At 35.3% G+C, this 18,684-nt stretch overlaps 1 protein-coding gene across 1 annotated transcript in view; it reads left to right on the top strand.

The window, feature by feature from the left end:
- Positions 1-18,684, top strand: part of UBR3 (ubiquitin protein ligase E3 component n-recognin 3) — a 103,233-nt gene that overhangs the window by 25,227 nt on the left and 59,322 nt on the right. Inside the window, 15 exon segments of the mRNA XM_062498755.1 lie at positions 2,706-2,934; positions 3,465-3,644; positions 4,381-4,514; positions 6,709-6,795; positions 7,399-7,464; positions 7,552-7,641; positions 8,036-8,164; positions 8,251-8,303; positions 8,950-9,083; positions 9,549-9,634; positions 10,978-11,119; positions 14,323-14,419; positions 14,850-14,991; positions 17,251-17,355; positions 18,220-18,393. Of these exon segments, the coding sequence (XP_062354739.1) occupies positions 2,706-2,934; positions 3,465-3,644; positions 4,381-4,514; positions 6,709-6,795; positions 7,399-7,464; positions 7,552-7,641; positions 8,036-8,164; positions 8,251-8,303; positions 8,950-9,083; positions 9,549-9,634; positions 10,978-11,119; positions 14,323-14,419; positions 14,850-14,991; positions 17,251-17,355; positions 18,220-18,393 (1,848 nt within the window).

Genomic DNA, 18,684 nt, shown 5'->3' with positions numbered 1-18,684 from the left:
GAATGTGTTGGCAGTAAACAGGAAGGTGGTGGAAGAGTGTAAATCCTCCCAAGAGCAGAGCCTTGCTGAAATCTGGAATACTGGAAATACAAAAATGCAAAAGGGTCTGATAGACATAATGAATGAACAAACATAATTACCAGAAATGCTGCGCCTTGTCAGACACCTCCTATAGTGACCCTTGAGGCAGCCATTACAGCAAAAGGACTTCACTAACCCCTGGATATGCTGTTCTACAAATTCTGTAGAACAGTTTTCCTATTGGAATCTTAATTTTAGTGCAGCATTCAGCTGGCAGAAGTACTTTCCATCTTAGCATTGAGAATATAAACATGGGAGATGTGAGTTCTCACTGGAGCATGGGGTTGATGTTAGTCTCCAAAGAGTTCTGGGATTGAAGCTGAGTGGTCACTGAGAGGAAAGGCTGAAAAAATTAACCTTGTTTCTCCATAGGTAGAAATTTAGAAGCTACTCAAGATCGTAGAAAGTAAGTTAGTGAAGATAAATGGATGTACAGAAAGCATGTCTGTCTTAGGAACCATTTCTTGCTGAAGGTTGGAAGCTGAGTATTTGGAAATGTGTTATGGCAAAACCTGCGTTCTTGTTCCATTCTGTATTTTTCCTTAGTTGTGTATATAGCTTTGGCCACTGAAAGAAAGGATGTGTGGATGGACTGATTTGGCCTACTATGGATGGTTTTATGTCCTGACTGCAGTTTACCACAGTATTTCAGCTTCTTAACTTCTGGAATGAGCTTAGTTTCTTGCTCTCAAAATTGGAAAGGGTTGTATTTGTTTGCTTAACTTACAAGTGAATGTAGGAGTAAAGCTTCTGGCTTTCCTTTAGCTGATGTTTTTCAGAGTCTCTACCATTATACTCTAGTGAGGGCAAATATACAGTACTTTCAGAAGTTCATTATTATAAAGGAGTGAGACGCAAAAAAATTTGATGCATGCTGATATAAACTAAATTAAAAAATCCAAAATTTGTCCTTAGAGAAGGACTTGTTTTTGCAGTCAACTTCAATTGAGCATGCTTTGTAAAACAAGTAAAACATAGATTCTTCATCACAGAACCCAAAAATCCTGTTTAAACATAATAGAGTGTGAAGAAATATATAAATGAATTAGACCTTTTTACTAGCAGCATTAATATATTAACTTCTTAAAATACCTGCTACATCATTTCTGTCTGAGGCTTAACATTAATAGTGTGAATGTCTTGATGATAAGTGCCAATACCAGTGATGAAAACTGTTTCAAGCCTCTAACTTAAAGGAAGTTACATGATGGGAATATCTGTAATACCAGAACAATATTGTATTAACTTTGCTCAAGTATTGTGGATGTGTTGTGCCAAAAAGGCTTTAGTTGAAAACAGTTACCATTGTGTGGGTGCTGTATGTGGAATGTACTTCCAATTATTATACAGGTTTCCATTGCTATGGACCAGGTATAGGAGGGCATGTTAAGTATTCTTTCAGTGTTTCCTGCAGAGATATCCCCATTCTCACCCTGGCTCAGTTTCTTGCATCAGCACCTTTATCTTTGGGGGTGTTTGCTGGGAGAAGCAGTTTCTGTGCCTGACAGCAGAATTATGCCATCATATTTTTGGAAGTATTTTTTAGGTGGTAATAACATGGCAGTGCCATAATAAAAGTATGGGAGCACTGAATCTAAGGCAGGTTAAATAAAGTAGTGATCTGTATACAGTCTGGTGAAAACATGGCTGCCTGACAGTGGTTTTAAAATTTCTAATTCTGTGCTTATGAAAGGTTAATAAATTTCTAATTCTATGCTTATGAAAGGTTAATATTTCCGGAAGGAATAGGCAAGGGATTTTTAGACATTTGATTTTTATCACTACACAGCTTGTCTTGTTACTAAGCCAAGCAAGTCCAGATGGTGTTAATTCAGAACCTAAAGTACTAAGTGAGAAGTGATTTCAAAGCTAGCAGATATGTTCATGTATGTGCTGTGCAAAAGGTTGATTTACAATGCATTTTGAGGCTAATGGAGTGGAACACAGAATTGTACTAAGATTTATGTGTATATGTACAGTACATTTAAATACTGATCTGGTTAAAAAAAACCCACCAACAGTTGTGTGGAGAATAACAAAGTTGGATAATTAGTTTAGTTCTTGAGAGAAAAGCACTAAAGGTTTATTTAAATAGTACAGGATTCTATGATAGTAGAAATGAAAATCAATGTAGAAATGTCTTGACTGAAAAGAAATGAAACCCTTACTTCATGGCTGGATGGCTGCAAGTGATGAGGCAGCTTTAAAAGGCACTACTAAACTCATTGTTCATAGTGTATCATTTTAGCACATCCTATTGTAGGATGTACAAATTTAGGGTAAATTAATTATTAGAACTTTACTACTTTCACAGGCATGCTGAGACATTATATTCCTTGTTTGAACATTTCTTGGTTGGTTTTTTTTAGGGTGGAAAGTATAGAATGAGAAGATTAAATTTTGGGGGAAGGTAGTAAAATTAGCAGCCTAAGATGCCCCTCCCTATAAATAGGTCTTTTCATTTGGTCTGTTTTCAGAACAGACATCACTTTTGCTTTGTCTTAGCAACTGGTGTTTCCCAGGGTATGTTGATTGTAGATTTGTAAAGGAGTATTTTATAATCAAAGAAATTTGTAATTTTTGTATGATGCTTATTAACATCAACATTTCTTTAAAATTTGCAGATTGCTTTTACAAAAACATTTGTTCAGCATTATGCTTTTATTATGAAAACACTGAAGAAAAGCCATGAATCAGACACCATGTCTAATAGAATTGTGCATATCAGTGTCCAGTTGTTCAGCAATGAAGAACTAGCACGCCAAGTAACAGAAGAATGCCAACTGCTGGATATTATGGTCACTGTTCTGTTGTACATGATGGAAAGTTGCCTTATTAAAAGTGAATTGCAAGGTAGGTTTAGTTGGTTTTTTTCTTTCTTTCCATGGATAATAAATTGATTATAGAAGAAATTTAATCTTTCTTTGGTGGTCAGTCCACCCCTCTGATGCCTTTTCAAAAATGTACAGGATCTAGCAATACATGGTAAAGGCTGAGTCTCAAAATTCCCTGGAAATATAAAGGTAGGTGTGTGTGTGTATATATATATGTATATAAAGGTAATTATCAAGAGTGATACTATTATTTTATCCTTTGGTTTGTAGGGCGTTTTTTTAGGAATGTTACGTAGTTTAGAATGCAGATTATTACCTTGCTAGTACATAATTTGTTGCATAAAACACATAAGCAATGATTTGAATGAAAAATTACATACACAAATTGAGACCAGTATGAATTTAAATAAATATTTTCTAATGATTTCAAAAGCTATTTGCAGTATTTAAAATAGTTTTAATTTTTTGTTGCATTCTTTTATAACTTTATTAATAAATGGAAAAAATTGCTTTGTCTTCTCCTTTTGTTGTTTTCTTTTTTAAATCTAGATGAAGAGAACAGTTTACATGTTGTGGTGAATTGCGGGGAAGCACTACTGAAGAATAATACTTACTGGCCTCTGGTTAGTGATTTTATAAACATACTTTCACACCAAAGTGTGGCAAAGAAATTTTTGGAAGATCACGGTCTTTTGGTAACATGGATGAATTTTGTATCATTTTTTCAAGGTATGTGACTTTTATAATCAGTACTAATAGATGGATATTAAGACAGTTAATGTTCACAGTAGCAAAATCCCTCCAGTGCTGTATGTGATTATTTAATCTATTAGTATTCCCCCAAAATTGTATTTCTTGAAGAGAACAGTATATGCTAGAAAACAGATTACAAAAATTATTTAATCGATCTTTTTCTTGTGTGAAGTAGTTGAAGAGCAGTCACATCACACTTTGTCAGCTGAGATCCATGGTGCAAGAGTTCTGAGGCTGTACTTAAAAGTACAGATCACAGCTGTAAAACAAACTGTTTTACTGGTGAAGTTCTAAATTTTTAAATATATGGGAAATGAATCTGATAAATCTGGATCTTTTTCTAAGTCTTGCTTTTAAGAAATTTTTTTGATTATATTATAATATTTTAGGGTGGTATATCTCAGTACTGATAAATGTTTTGCTTAGGAAGAGGACCAGCATTCAGATGTTTTTATTGACTGAGTGACATTCAAAGTAGAAGTTAATGTCCTCTGAACAGCAAGGACTGCAGTTGTTAGCCAGTCTTTTATCTTTTCTGGTATATTTCTGTTCAAACTTTGTTTTATCAAATATTCTGCCGCTAGATAAAATAGATTCTTGCACTTTGTGGAGTAGTTTTTAGAGGTGTGTAAATGCATAATCCTAAAAATACTGCATCCCATTTAGCCTTGGTTACATCTTGGGTTGTATAACTCCGCTTAAATCTTTGAAGGTATGAATTTAAATAAACGAGAATTAAATGAGCACGTGGAGTTTGAATCACAGACATACTATGCTGCCTTTGCTGCTGAGCTGGAAGCCTGTGCCCAGCCAATGTGGGGTCTGCTGTCACACTGCAAAGTTAGGGTAAGGCTACCATTTCCCTGTCGTGATTCTTGGTTTTATTCATGACTTATTCTAGAATTCTCAAACCTGAAAGGGCTGTCTTTTGTGTTTAAAAAGATTTTGGTTTGGCTGTATTTGTCTATTTAAGTAATATAAAACTCCAGTCAACTCAGATTCTGTGTATGGTAAGTGTAGAATTCATGCTTGTGCATAATTTATTGTTTCCAGTACTGGGACTACAAGTTTAGGATGTGTGCAGTCATTTCGTATGGCTGTACATATGGAATAACTTCTAATCTAATGAGGAACTTGATAAATGTCTCTGAGTCATTCGTCCTTTTTTCAGTGGGAGCGGAGATACAGAAGTCACCCTAATGTGATTCCAGTGTTGGCTGTGTCTGTGAATAGATACTTCATTATGATGGGGAGTAGAGTAATTTATGGGTTTGTGTGGTTCTCCTATCAATTTGAGGTGAAAACATGGTCTCCAAACTAGAGCAAAGACTTGTTGCTGTTTGCTAGACTGTAAATTATGTTAAGTTACAGCGAAAATAGAATCTGTCAGCTTTTAGGAATACTTAACGTATGAAAAATGCTTTTTACTTTTTTCTTGTGAAATAAATAGAATAAATAGTCATATTTGAAATTAGTTTATTAAGATACCTAATAATGTCAGTGAGACAGTATGGCCTGGATTGAATTGCACGCTGAAAAATTGCTCAAGCAGTCCATGTGATTTTAGAACAGTTTGAATCAGGCAGTTGCAAAAGCCTTTCTGTGATGAAAATTACAGTGATACATTATGAATTTGTCAGTTTATGAATCTATGTTGGTTTTTGAAAACAGATTCGTATCTTCTGGCTGTTTGAAGTGCTCCTTTCATTTTTGCTTAGGCATGGGATGTTCTTTTTTTTTTAAAGGCCATGCTCCTCCACCAGTTGTCTTGTCAGTCATGTCTTCAGCCACGTGTTTGAACCTTTTGGCCATTCTCAAGAAATCTGAAAGTGTTGAAGAAATGCATAGCTTAGTTGTTGTACTTAGGGAAACCTGGTGGGTTGGAAGAGATTCCAGCTCATGTCTCACAGGACAGGGAAAGCCAGAAGAGCTTGGGCCTCATGGAGTGTGGAACAATAGGATGGGACTGTGGCTGTTGTATTTCCTGATGAGAAAAGGTGCCTGACTGAGGCAGTCACCACTTGCACAACTTCTTGGCCGACCTGAGCACTGCTGCCTTTTGCATGAGAAGTGTCATTGGATATCCTGAGAGTGTGAGGCAACTCTGGAGTCTGTGTTTAGGAGGAAGGGAAGATTAAAGGAAAAATCTGTTAAGAAAAGAGGCTTTGCAAATTCTGCTGATCACAGAGCAATTTGGTTTAGCTTCCGTTCTACCTTTCCTTCTTGCACATGACTGCTTCTTTCCTGGAGGGCAATGTGCAGCTCTAGTCCTGAAACATGATTTAACCTGAAATAATAGTTTAGTTTTATGGCATTGTCACAGAGTTATAGCATACGATCATAACAAGGTTTTGCTTACCTTTGAAATCTATGCAGTAATGTGGGATTGTATCATTTAGGGTGTTTTGAGTTGGTCAACTGTAAGGACCTTTTAAGTAGATAGAACTTGTAGGCCATTAGCTATTCCTTTTGGTTGCCTGAAAAGACTTTCTTTTATGTTTACAGCTCTAAGTTATGGGTAAAATTAAAAGGATAAATTAAACAACTGTAGGCACTGGAGGCCCCTAGAGAGTGAGTCCTGTGAGGAGCATCTGAGGGAGCTGGGGTTGTTTAGCCTGGAGCAGAGAAGGCTCAGGGGTGACTTTACCATTCTCTGTAACTCCCTGGAAGGAGGGTGTGGCCAGGTGGGAGTTTGCCTCTCCTCACAGGTAACCTGCAACAGGGCAAGAGAAAATGGCATCAAGCTGCAGCAGAAGAGGTTCAGGTTGGACAACAGGAAAAATTTCTTCGTGGGAAGGGTGGTTAAGTAGTGGAGTTCTAATCCCTGACAGTGCTCAAGTAACAACTGGACCTGGCACTTAGTGCTGCGGTTTAGTTGACATGTTGTTCAGTCAATGATCTTGGAGATCTTTTCCAACCTCAGTATTTCTGTGTACTGTAAAAATATTCTTGAAATAATTGTATTTATGTGTAGTAGGAAAAAAACGACACTTAAAACTGTTTTGGCTCGTATGAGTGTGCTGGTTTCTCTTAACTGCAGGAAACACAAGAATACACACGCAATGTTGTCAGATACTGCCTTGAAGCACTTCAGGACTGGTTTGATGCTATCAACTTTGTAGATGAGGTAAATATCCTTAGTGAATTTAAGCAAAATACTGTGAAAATCCGATTAAATTTCAAAGGTAATACAGGTAATACACTCCCTACTCCCGGACCCCTCTCCTTAATTTAATTGACCTTCCATGCGAGTGATCTAAAAAGGATTGTCTTGATGAAATTAGTTTGTAGTTAATACTTTCAATGTTAGGTCCTAGGATCTTTTTTTCCCCCCCATAGAGTCTTGGTGATGTAGATTTGTGAGTGCAGGCTTTTAAAAGCAGTGCTGTGGATACTCCTGTTGTGCTGTATGAAGAGCCAAATAAAACGGGGCAAAACAGAAGTCCTCTTCTGCTTTGGCAACTGGGGAGCAGCTTTGCCACTTGGCAAGCAATGCTTAGTCAGCTCAGAGTGCCGTTAGCTTCTGGGGACTCAGTAAGAGATAAAGTACAACTGTCTGAGGGAAACTTCTGAATACTGAGAAAAGGGAATGAGGTACTGCTAGGTTAGTGGAAAGTTAAGTCCATCAAATGAAGACATACAAGATACTGTCCTTGGTGTTGTTCCAAAGATATCTGTCTGTTTGGTTGTTTTGAATATATTATATTAAATACCTTTATTTTACTTTCAGCCAGCACCTAACCAAGTTACTTTTCATTTGCCGCTGCACCGTTACTTTGCCATGTTTTTAAGTAAGGTAAGCACATGTTGTAGTTGCACAGAAGATGGAAATTTTGTGGTCATTCAACACAGTGTTCAATGACATGCTTGCTTTTGTTTCTAGGCTGTTAAATGCCAAGAACTAGATCTGGATACTATCCTGCCAGATCAGGAGATGCTGATGAAACTAATGATTCACCCACTTCAGATTCAGGTATGGGCAGACTTCTGACTTAACAATAGGAAGTATATCTTAATTGTGGAGTATAAAAATAAGCCATATGTGACAGTAATAACTAGAATACAAAGAGTAGTTAAGGTAATACCTTTTTTTCCCTTCCTGTTTTGAAAATTTAAAAAGTGGCATTAGTTATCATACTCTGAGAAGCACATAGTAATAGTATTCACTATTATATAGCTCTAGTATTAGTATAGCTCTATTATTACATACACTATTAGTATAGCTCTTCCAAAATGGTAGGAAGGACCAATCCTTTGAGAATAAAATTGTAATGTGAACAGAATGGAGTGCAAGTTGACAAGAATCTCAAATCTGGAAATTCCATATTTTAAATTGAGAGCGAGTTGTTTTTATGTTCCCTGAACAGGCAAGTCTTTCTGAGATTCACAGCAATATGTGGGTTAGAAATGGTCTACAAATTAAAGGACAGGCCATGACTTACGTGCAATCTCATTTCTGCAATTCAATGATTGATCCTGACATTTATCTGCTGCAAGTAAGTTATGTTTTCTGAGAAACTAAGACAGTATTATTTACCTACAAACTATTGAATAGAAATAATAAAATTAATTTGCTCTCTAGGTCTGTGCTTCTAGACTGGACCCAGATTATTTTATTTCATCTGTTTTTGAAAGGTAAGTCTAACAGATGAATGTTCTTGTTCAATGTTGTGCTAGCTGTTGTGCTGATTTATAGTGTGTAATGGAAAAATTGCACATCTGCTACATATCTTCAGTGTTATGACTCGGCCTAGATAAACTAACGCTTACCTGAGGGCTCTACTGAAAGAGGTATCTCTTGATTTTTAACAGCATTGGCTTTTGATTTACAGGGCAGTAGTGAAGCTTCAGATATTGGTTTTCTGAGCATCTTTAGGGTTTTTAGTTTCATACATGTTCATATGCTAGGATATTCTATCCTGAAGAATTAGATAAGTAGAATTGCAATTGTAAGTGACCCAGAATGTTTACTTTTCTGGAAAAAGGTCAGGGTTTGAACAATTAATATGCATTAGTTTTTATATGTTGATAAATAGGTGTTTTCATGTGGAGTGAACATCACTATAGCACATTCCATTGATAGTTAAATAAAAATTAAACTTTAAAAAGAAGAGGATATTCATGTATGTTTATTTGCTGTTTGGGTTTTCATGTGGGCTTTCGTGTTTCATTTTAGGTTGCTGTGAGTGCTCTCCTGAGTTTATCAGTACATTTCACATTGGTATTTTAATGTTGGAGAATGTTTAATTGTTTTTTTCTGGCTTTACTGTTTGTTGTATAGATTTAAGGTGGTAGATCTGTTAACGATGGCATCACAGCATCAAAATACAGTTCTTGACTCAGAGCATGAAAGGTCCATGCTGGAAGGAGCCTTAACATTTTTGGTCCTTTTGTTAAGTCTTCGTTTACATTTAGGTAAGAGTCAATACTTTAGGAATATTTGTATGTAGATAACCTTATTGCACTTAGTAGGTGCCTTAAAGATGTTTAACCATATAGTAACTTAAAGCATTCAACACTTGGTTTCATCTTTGTCAATTACTGATTTTTAATCACTTATGAAATAGAAATAGATATAATACACAAAAATGGAGAAAAATAGCTTTAATGGAAGTGGGTGATTTGTGTAGGTGATGACATGAAAACTCTATCTTTTACAGAAATTCTGTATCTTGTGTTTGTTCTGGTATTTTCTGATTGAGATTGTGCCTTTCATAATATTTGCATGCCCCTTTTTTTTCCCCTGTATTTTCATGGCACTGTATCATTACTTAATATTAATTTGTATCATGTTTGACATGCTTTTAGTGTCAAATGAAAACTGAATGTGTGTTTTAAAATCATGCTGTTTTAACAGCTTTTTACATTTCATTGTTTTAGGAATGACAGATGATGAGATCCTGAGAGCGGAGATGGTAGCCCAGCTGTGTATGAATGACAGGACACACAGTTCATTATTGGATCTCATATCCTTGGAATATATTCACTAATTTGCCTGAATGAGAATTACAGGTGCCTGGATAGTAGTGAGACTTGAACAACATGTTTTTAGGTTACACTATTTAAAAACTGTGTGAAGGTGCTTGTATATAATTACTAGCAAAGGCATTTGCTCCAATTTCAGTTCTTCTTACAATAAATGCAATACTTCTTAATAGTTAAAATAACTTTTGGTACAAAAGCTGTACTGGTCTTCAGTAGTCTTTCAGATGTGAGGTAAAACATATGTTTTCCAGTGATGTTCTAGGAAGTTAAGCTGAGTGTCACTTTTGTCTGGATTTGAGCCTTTGATTTTTGCTAAGTTTATGCCAATGTAAAAAGAAGGCATTCTATATTGTAGTGGCTTTTGCTATCAATAGCTGAAAATGCAGATAATAGTAATCCTGCTACGACATTAGAGTGAAGTGCATGTGTTAAGGGGAAAGAATAGCAAACTCCAAGAAGTCCTTCTGCACAGGTGTAGGGTTCATGTCCCTGGACAGCTGACCATAAATACACAGGTTTTCCTGCTATCGCTCTTAGGCTGTGTGGGCAAATTAAATAGCTTCTGGTTGCATGGAAGAGCTTGCAATCCAGGGATAGGCATTGAGCAAAAATATTAGAAATACCAAGAGAGGAAAGAATGACACTGAGATTAACAAATGCATAATAAGAATTTTTAATTATTTTGATATGATCTAGTGACTCGGTCAAGTATGTAAAGTAAGCGGTTACTTAGAACAATTCACTTGAGTGACTTAACTATGTAAAAGAAGTGAATCATTTATATAAGCAATCACTTTTCACTGAGCAGAAGTTTACTTACTTGTGAGTGTTGCTTGTGTTTTAGGCTAATGTCAGTACATCAGTTAAGTATTGCTACCAAAAGTGAGAACTGTGGAATCCAAGGTGCAGAATTACTTACTGTTTTTATGGATCCTGACCTATTTGCTTGTTTTCCCTGCACTTGGATGTAAATACAAAATATTCTCCCCATGAAGAGAGACAAAGTGTTTCTAAATAAAGACAATAACAGAAACTTCATATGCACTACAGGCAGTGTTTTTTATTTCTTTATATTAAGTACTAACAGCTTGAGCCAAATATGTAGTATGTCTTACTTGAAAAAATTTAGTGTCCTAGCTGGGAGGCTGAGATTCTCTTCAGCAACAATTACAGTTCTTAGCAGCTGGAGCATACAGACCTCTTGTGGTAAGCACAGAGCACTGCTGAGATGTGCTCTGAAATGACTGACTGAAAATATCAAGAGGGGAGTGAAATTTGGGTCCTGCAATTAAATTAACTTTGTTTTCCTTAACATAAGCGTTACATTCCAGAAAACCCTAATCCTAAAAGTGGTATTATTCCAGGAAGCTTAAGCTTTGAATCAGTCCTGTCAGCAGTTGCTGACTTTAAAGCCCCTGTTTTTGAACCTGGAGGTTCCATGCAACAAGGAATGTATACACCTAAAGGTATGGTAATCAGTGCTCTCTTGCAACATACTCCGTGGTGAGATGCCTAGCCAGGTTTTGTTTGGTGTTGTTGTAGTGGGCTTTTTTCCTTAAAAAACCCAAAAAGCAAACCCAGCCTACCACTGTTTAAAACTCCACCCCATCCTCCCTATGAAAAAATCCAAACCTACCACCACCACCAAAAACCCCACAAAACTTTCTCATTATTGTCCGTTGCTTATATTTAAGAGCATCACTAAAGACAACTGATAGTCTTTAAGAAATAGACTTTGATCTAGAGTGAAAATGAGCTTCTCATACTAATCAAATACTCTCATAAAGTAAAGGAAAATGGAGAAATGAGAAATTATCTTATTTGTACTTTACTGATCTGCATACTTAATTAGTCATATCATTTAAATAAATCTGATGTATATTTAGTAGACTTTTGCACTGTTTGAACTAGTGAAATGCCAATTGCAAAGATGCTTTCTTTGAACTTCTCCACCTTTGACTATTGAAGATACCAGTACATAATTCTTTATTTTATGTTGCTTAACTGTATTAGTATCCTGTAACATTTTTCGCAGTCAGTAGCGAAGGTCTAGGAAAAAAACGTTCAGGCTAGACTTTTTATAGAATATTGTTCTGTAATTCTAAAATGCATATGGTGCAAAAATGACAAGTTTCTTTCCCTGACCAGCTTGTCATCTAAATTGGACTCAACACATCATTGGTATATCAAAGGAGAGAAATAATTTAAGAACTCAGTGTTCCATTACTGTGTCCTGTCACTGAGCAGATAAGCCTGTAGAAATTTGAAATGCTTCATGTGCTGTGGCTGTGCTGCAGGCTAATGGCAAAGCTGAAGAGGGATTAACTCCATCCTCCCCCTCACACCTCCCTTGAGAACTGGGAAGGTTAGAGTCTGGTAATTTTGAAACCATTTGGTGTTGTGGATTTCTTTTTGGTGGGAGTGGTGGTTAATGTGGCTACTAGTATTGTAATAACATGTTTTGACAGTTTTTGTACTAGGAGACTGAAGTGTCAATAAAGCTCTCTTATACAAATTAACAACTAGTGAAGTGATACTGTGAAATCAGAGTTTTGGGAATTGATTAATCTTGTCTCTTTGTGTAATTTGGCAGCTTAACCCCATATTTCTAAAATAACTTAATTTTAATGTTACAGAAACTACATCTCCTTATTTCCTGTCTGGTTTCTGGAGCTCATTACATGCTGGTCTTTTTCATAATACAATGTGAAGAGATGGATTATGCTGGTTTTAATCATAGCACTTTGTATTTAGGGAATCTAATGCTAGATAACAGTGTCTGGAGTTTCTTTTGTATATAGGGTTTTTTTCACTTAAGTAAACAATTTATTCAAGAGGTAAAATGTCTTAAGTGTCTCATCTATAGCATTGAATAATGAAGTGGTTTATAACACTATACAGATTCCCGTTGTCTTAAACTAATAAAAGCTGAAAAATCTCCTGCAGGAATAAAAGCTGACATGGCTTTCTTTACCCTCTTAAGTGTTCATATTCTCCATAAGATAATATAGGTTTTCAAACCCTTTGCTTTTAAGAATTGTAGTTTGTGGCCTGTCACAGTTAAAGCAACTCATCATCAGATCAGTTCTCTCTAATCCTCTAATCCCTTGTTTCCCTAAATTTGAGTGGGTGGAATCTACTTTATGTTCACAGATCCCTAGATTTTGCTTCCATTAACCATCATTTAAAAAACCAAAACCAACCCAAACTAACTTCCAGAGCCAGGTTCTTTCTACACACTGTAGATTTGTGTGCTGAAGATGAGCTGTGTGTGCTTTTCCAATACTCACTGTATGGCTCACTCAGTCCTTTTTTCTCATTATGCATTAGCAGCCCAAACAAACTTGGTGTGTGTTTCAGACTGAAATACTAAATTATGTCCAGAAAAAATGTTTTGTTTTGTGTTTGTTTGTTTTGTGTTTGTTTGTTTTGTGTTTGTTTGTTTTGTGTTTGTTTGTTTTGTGTTTGTTTGTTTTGTGTTTGTTTGTTTTGTGTTTGTTTGTTTTGTGTTTGTTTGTTTTGTGTTTGTTTGTTTTGTGTTTGTTTGTTTTGTGTTTGTTTTGTTTTTCAGGAGCTAAATTTGATCATATTTCATACATAATGGAAGCTTTCCTAAGTGTTCTCCCTCAGCAGGATATCTGTAGAACTGTTAGCCTTAGCAAGGGTTAATATATAGAGGATAGACCACCAGCTATGAGTATAGACACTTGTCTTCCTGCATGGGGAAAATTAATCTCAGAAATGTGGTAAAGCTGCTTATTTCTGCCTGTGGAAACTTTGAAGAATGTTGTAAGCACTTGTGTTGTATTACGCCTGCTGGTGGAGCTAAAATTCTGTATCCACTGGATTTCTTCCTCGTTTTGGGGTCATTCAATCTTGCCTTCATTTTTTTGTGTCATGAGCGTTAAACACTTCAAAACCATTCGTAGAATTAATGTCTTCATTTGGCTTCAGATTGGAACCTAGTTTTGTTTTTTAATAAATTATAAAAAGAAAAAAAAAGGATATTTTTTAAACACTATTTACACTTCTGTTTGTGATTGCTATGAACAGCTACTCTGGATGTCACTTTAGAGCTACTAAATTAAACAGATGTAATTAAAGTTTTAACGCTGAAATAATGCATAGATACTAGTTATAAAACAAAGGCATATTTGTAAAGGATTGATCACATATTATTTGATACAAAGCTTGACCATTTTTGATGCTGAAAAAGAAATGGTGTTGTTGCAGCAATTCCATTCGCTACACTTAATGGTAAAATATCATGTACTTGCTAACAACTCCTCAGTCTTCCTACTTTCAAGAGGTTTGTATTTATCATGTACCAAGTGAAAAATAATGTAAGCCTTTTCTCACATGTACTTGGAAATGAAAAACAGTGAAACAAGATGCATACAGAAATTATGTTTTGTTTGCTTAACAGAGTGTTATTTTTCTGTTTTGAAACCAATGAAAGTTTGCAAAAAATATTTTTCTATTTTGATAAATAGTGGTAATTATTAGTATAGAAACTATTATTAGTAAGAATCACCATAAATTACTGTAGTTTGCCAGGAAAAATTATATAATAGAAGTGACATAATTAAAGCTAGTTAAGAAGAGACTCTAAAATAAATGGTAAGGTCTTTAAAGAGAATGTTAACATGCAATTTCTTTTAAACAACAGCTGAAGTTTGGGATAAGGAATTTGACCCTGTCATGGTAATACTTCGCACAGTTTACCGTCGAGATGTGCAGTCTGCAATGGACAGATACACAGCATTGTAAGTTGGATCATTTTTAGAAATGCAACATCATACTGTTGCTCGTTCCACAGCAAATTGTTTGTTTTCACTGCCAGGTAATGCTAATCACTCTATCAGTGTTTTCAAGCCCCAGATTTATTCTTGAGTAAATAGTCTGTAAATTTACAAGAAATATCAGTTTTGGTTATCTTAGTCTGTTACTCTTCCATAAATTGTTAAAAATAAATCTGAAGGGCCAAAGACAAAGTAGTCAATGTCATCACAGATAAAATAGTTAACCAAAGATATTATTTAAAAATAATTTACAACTTACTCGAAGGAGTCTTATGTAATTCTTATTTAGTTTACTCTTTGGTACACAAAGCAAAGTTTATCCATAGCAGTGGCAGGTTTCTACATTATTGCAATGTTTAACAGTAGTTTCAACATTTAACATTTGTTTCAACAGCTTAAAGCAAAGTGGCAAATTCCCTGGGAACCCATGGCCTCCTTACAAGAAGAGAACACCACTACACCCAAGTTACAGAGGTCTCATAAAGCTTTTGCACTGTAAAACCTTGCACATTGTGCTCTTCACACTTCTTTACAAGGTACAGTCATGATTTGCATTAAGTGCATTGGTTTACTTCCATGTTTTTTATAGAAGTTCTTAGAAGCATTTCCAAATGCTTTTTTAAAAAAAAATTTAAAAGCTTATTTGGAGCAGTCAGGTTCAATTTTGTATAATATTTTTGGTTTTGATTTTGTTTTGTTTTTTCAAATCTAGTAGGAGTTTTTTTCCTCCCACTTTGATTATTTAATGAATAATTGTTTCATATATACACATACTGTACCCAAGTGAATGAAAGATTCTGTTCTACTTTGAGGAACACTGTATTAACCATCAGAGTAGCCATTCAGATTGTTCCTCCATGATGATTTCAGGGAGCACAGTGGCATGAGTGGTGTTCCTTTGGCTCCTATTGCGGAATTTTAAGGCATCAGCTTGTTCAAAAATATACAATATAAAACTTTAATGGCTTTAAATCCTCAATGTCAAATAAGTCTCATAACTGCAGTTGTTCCTCACATTATTTCCCAAATACATTCAGGCTTTTGATAATGTTATAGCAAATGTTTTTCAGGGCTAATTGGTGCCTTTAAGTTATGTTTGTTTTTATCTTTGATAGTTGGCTGCTGTCTTCAGGAGAAGCACATCCTTTTTGAGGAGTCCATTCATCAGAAAATGGACTTTGAATCTGTACTTAGAAAACATTTTCAAAGCAGTGTGCTGCAGAGGCAGATGAGGGACTATGAAAATTTCTTTTTTTGCATATCGTTTTTCCTAGGCAGACTTTTCCTTTTGGGCTCTCTTAAGGGCTTCTGGCTAACCTAAAACTCATTTTGTTTCACTGTTAAATTTCTGTTGAATAGAAAATATCTGTTGTGCTACAGGAAGGCTGGTGAAGGAAAGGAGAGCGTGAGACTACGTAAAAGATCAAATAATGTTTTGACATGGAACAAAAATGGAGAATATAGGGAAGGAATGCATCATCTTTTACTGTCTTGCTTGGGCATCTTTGGCCACTTTTTCTCTTATTCCATTAAGGACCTTCAAGTGCTTAAATCTTGAGAATCTTAGTCCTTACTGGGTTGCTGTTTTAGCTGGAATACCAATTACTTTTCCACCAGATTTATGGATGGTGGAAAATACATAGTGGTTGATTCTGTGGGTTGGCTTAAATAGTGCCTGCTCTCTGTGAAATTTTGTCAATTCATGACAGCCTTTATTATATCTCTTGGCTTTTGGGACTTCCTGTGGAAGAACAGTAAACTATATTTGGTGATGTTCCTTTTCAGAAGCATTGGTCAATATGACTTTTGATTTCAAATGGTACAATTACACGTGCTCTTCATATTAACAGAATACTGAGTCCCCTATCTGATTAAATAACCTCTATCATCTCAGATTTCATTGGGCTTGATTAAATCGGCTCCTCAGTCACCTTTTAGAAAAGCTATTGTAAAACAATACACTTTTTAAGAACTTTGTCTCTCTGATTTTTCTGATGGCTTTATCTACTTAGAAGATTCATCCATTCAAAACCAAGTAATATTTAAAACTTTACTAGGCTACACTCTAAAAATACTAAATTGTATAGTAGCCTGTCTACAATGAAATTTTAAACATATATTCTCATCTATATTTTTTGTAACTTGCATTTTTTTGCCATTTTTCTTTCCTTTAATTCTGAATATTCTCAAGAGGAAAGTTGTCCTGGTTTTTAATTTTAGTGGTACTGGTTTTTCCTCTCGATGCATTGAAAGGTGTGGTAGAAGAAAGATACGGGCATTTATTAATTTAAAGATAAGGTCGTGTATTGTTTGTAACTAAAAAAGATTATGTGAAGGTGGTTGTGGATTAAACTCATGTTAACCTCTGTGTTATTCCCATTTATGCTGGCATCACTTATAGGTCTAGGACCTCATGAGGCCTTTGGTGACTGATCATATGAAAAGGGGAGGGAAGGCTTGCAGCAGCTTTTTGCATGTGACTGGCAGTAGTGGTGTCTGTGCGACTGTACCTGTCACTCTGGTGTTAAAGTAAATCACAGCTTGAACCAGTAATAGCTTTAAGGTACAAATTTGTTTGACTGGAAAGACATAAAATCAAATTTTGCTTTTGTGATTATGATCAAAGGTTACTTTTTTTCTAAACATCAAAATAATTTTTAATCCAACTTCAAAAAAACAAACAAAAAAAATCCACAAAAACTGAAGAGTCCAAAATGTCTCATCCAGAACATTCTTTTTTAAGTTTAGATGTTCTGAAGCCTAATCTTCTGTGATGTGTCTCTTTTCCTACCTAGATATTAATGGATCATCAGAATTTATCTGAGCATGTGCTTTGTATGGTTTTATATTTGATTGAGCTGGGTTTGGAAAATTCTCCTGAACAGGAATCAGATGAAGAGGTAAGAATAAATACCAGCATTATCTTCAAAATACAAAGGTATTTTTTAATTATTCAGTATACTTTAAAGTTAGATTTCACCATAGTAGTTAGAATAAAACATCTTTATTAACTTCTATAGGGAACATCTAATAAAAACTTATTGTTGTGAGGAAGAGTATGGTATCTTGTTACATTTTTCAGTAGTTTCTGTATATGTAGTCTGACAACAGGGATTGATTGATTAGATTTTTACTACTCTGTAAATTAGTACTAGAAATGGTGCAAAATAAATTTAAATCCTCGAGTCTAAAAATCTCTAAATTTTCAGCTGAAACCTTATCACTGAGCATTTTATTGCCACAAATCTGTTTTCTAAAATATATTAATTAGTCAGAATTGTAATTCTACTTTTAATGATATTTGAATATAAAGAGCCATTATTTTTGTGATTCCAGATTCCCTTTTATTACCATAGCTTTTTTAATTGATCAACACTTCTTTTTGACTAAGAATTTGTCACAATTTTTTCCAGAGATTGACTTCTGTATAGTTCTGACTTTTTATATTAATCTTCAGTTGTACAGTTTAGGATTACTCTCTGGAGTTCCTTTTACTTCTGCTAGCTAGCACTAATGGCTGTACTTGATTATATTCAAATAAAATACTTAGACCTATGTATTTATGAGCCCTGTGGTCCTCACGGGCCTCACATCGGTTGTCTAAATTTTTAAGAGGTGTATTAGCTTTGTTGAGGTACACAATGTTCAACATACTATTCCTATCTCATGGAGATATTATGGCCTCTGTAATACAGTTACAAAAGCAGCACAAATTCTTTTAATACATAAGAGAGTGTATACGAGGGTTTTCTTACTTGTTGTAGGAATCTGCAGGTGGACAAGAGCGTTGCCACGACAGTTGGTTCCCAGGCAGTAACTTGGTTTCTAACATGCGTCACTTCATTAACTACGTCCGAGTAAGAGTACCAGAAACTGCTCCTGAGGTCAAGAGAGAGCCACCTGCAAGTACAAGTTCTGATGGTTTAGCTTCATCACAAGTAAGTAGATACAAGTACTAGCATCTCTACCTTAGTTTAAGTTGTTGCCTGCGTTGGCATTTTTGTTATTTTATTACTGTTTTTATGCATTCCTTAGGATATTTTTTCCTTGAGTTATTTTGCCTATATGTACTGATAGCAGAAATAGAAGTTATTTCAAATGATGCCTCCTTCCAAATGATGTATTTAATGCCTTTTTTTGTCCTCAATCTACCAGAGTTCAAGGCGGAAGAGCCTCCAGAGAGAGGTAGATCTGTGTGAAGTTTGTTCTCCTAAGCGATTAACTAGTGC

This window comes from Cinclus cinclus, chromosome 9 (assembly GCF_963662255.1).
Source record: "Cinclus cinclus chromosome 9, bCinCin1.1, whole genome shotgun sequence".
Taxonomy (NCBI): domain Eukaryota; kingdom Metazoa; phylum Chordata; class Aves; order Passeriformes; family Cinclidae; genus Cinclus; species Cinclus cinclus.
The sequence above is the reverse complement of the archived record's forward strand: the minus strand, read 5'-3'. Positions and strand labels throughout refer to the sequence as shown.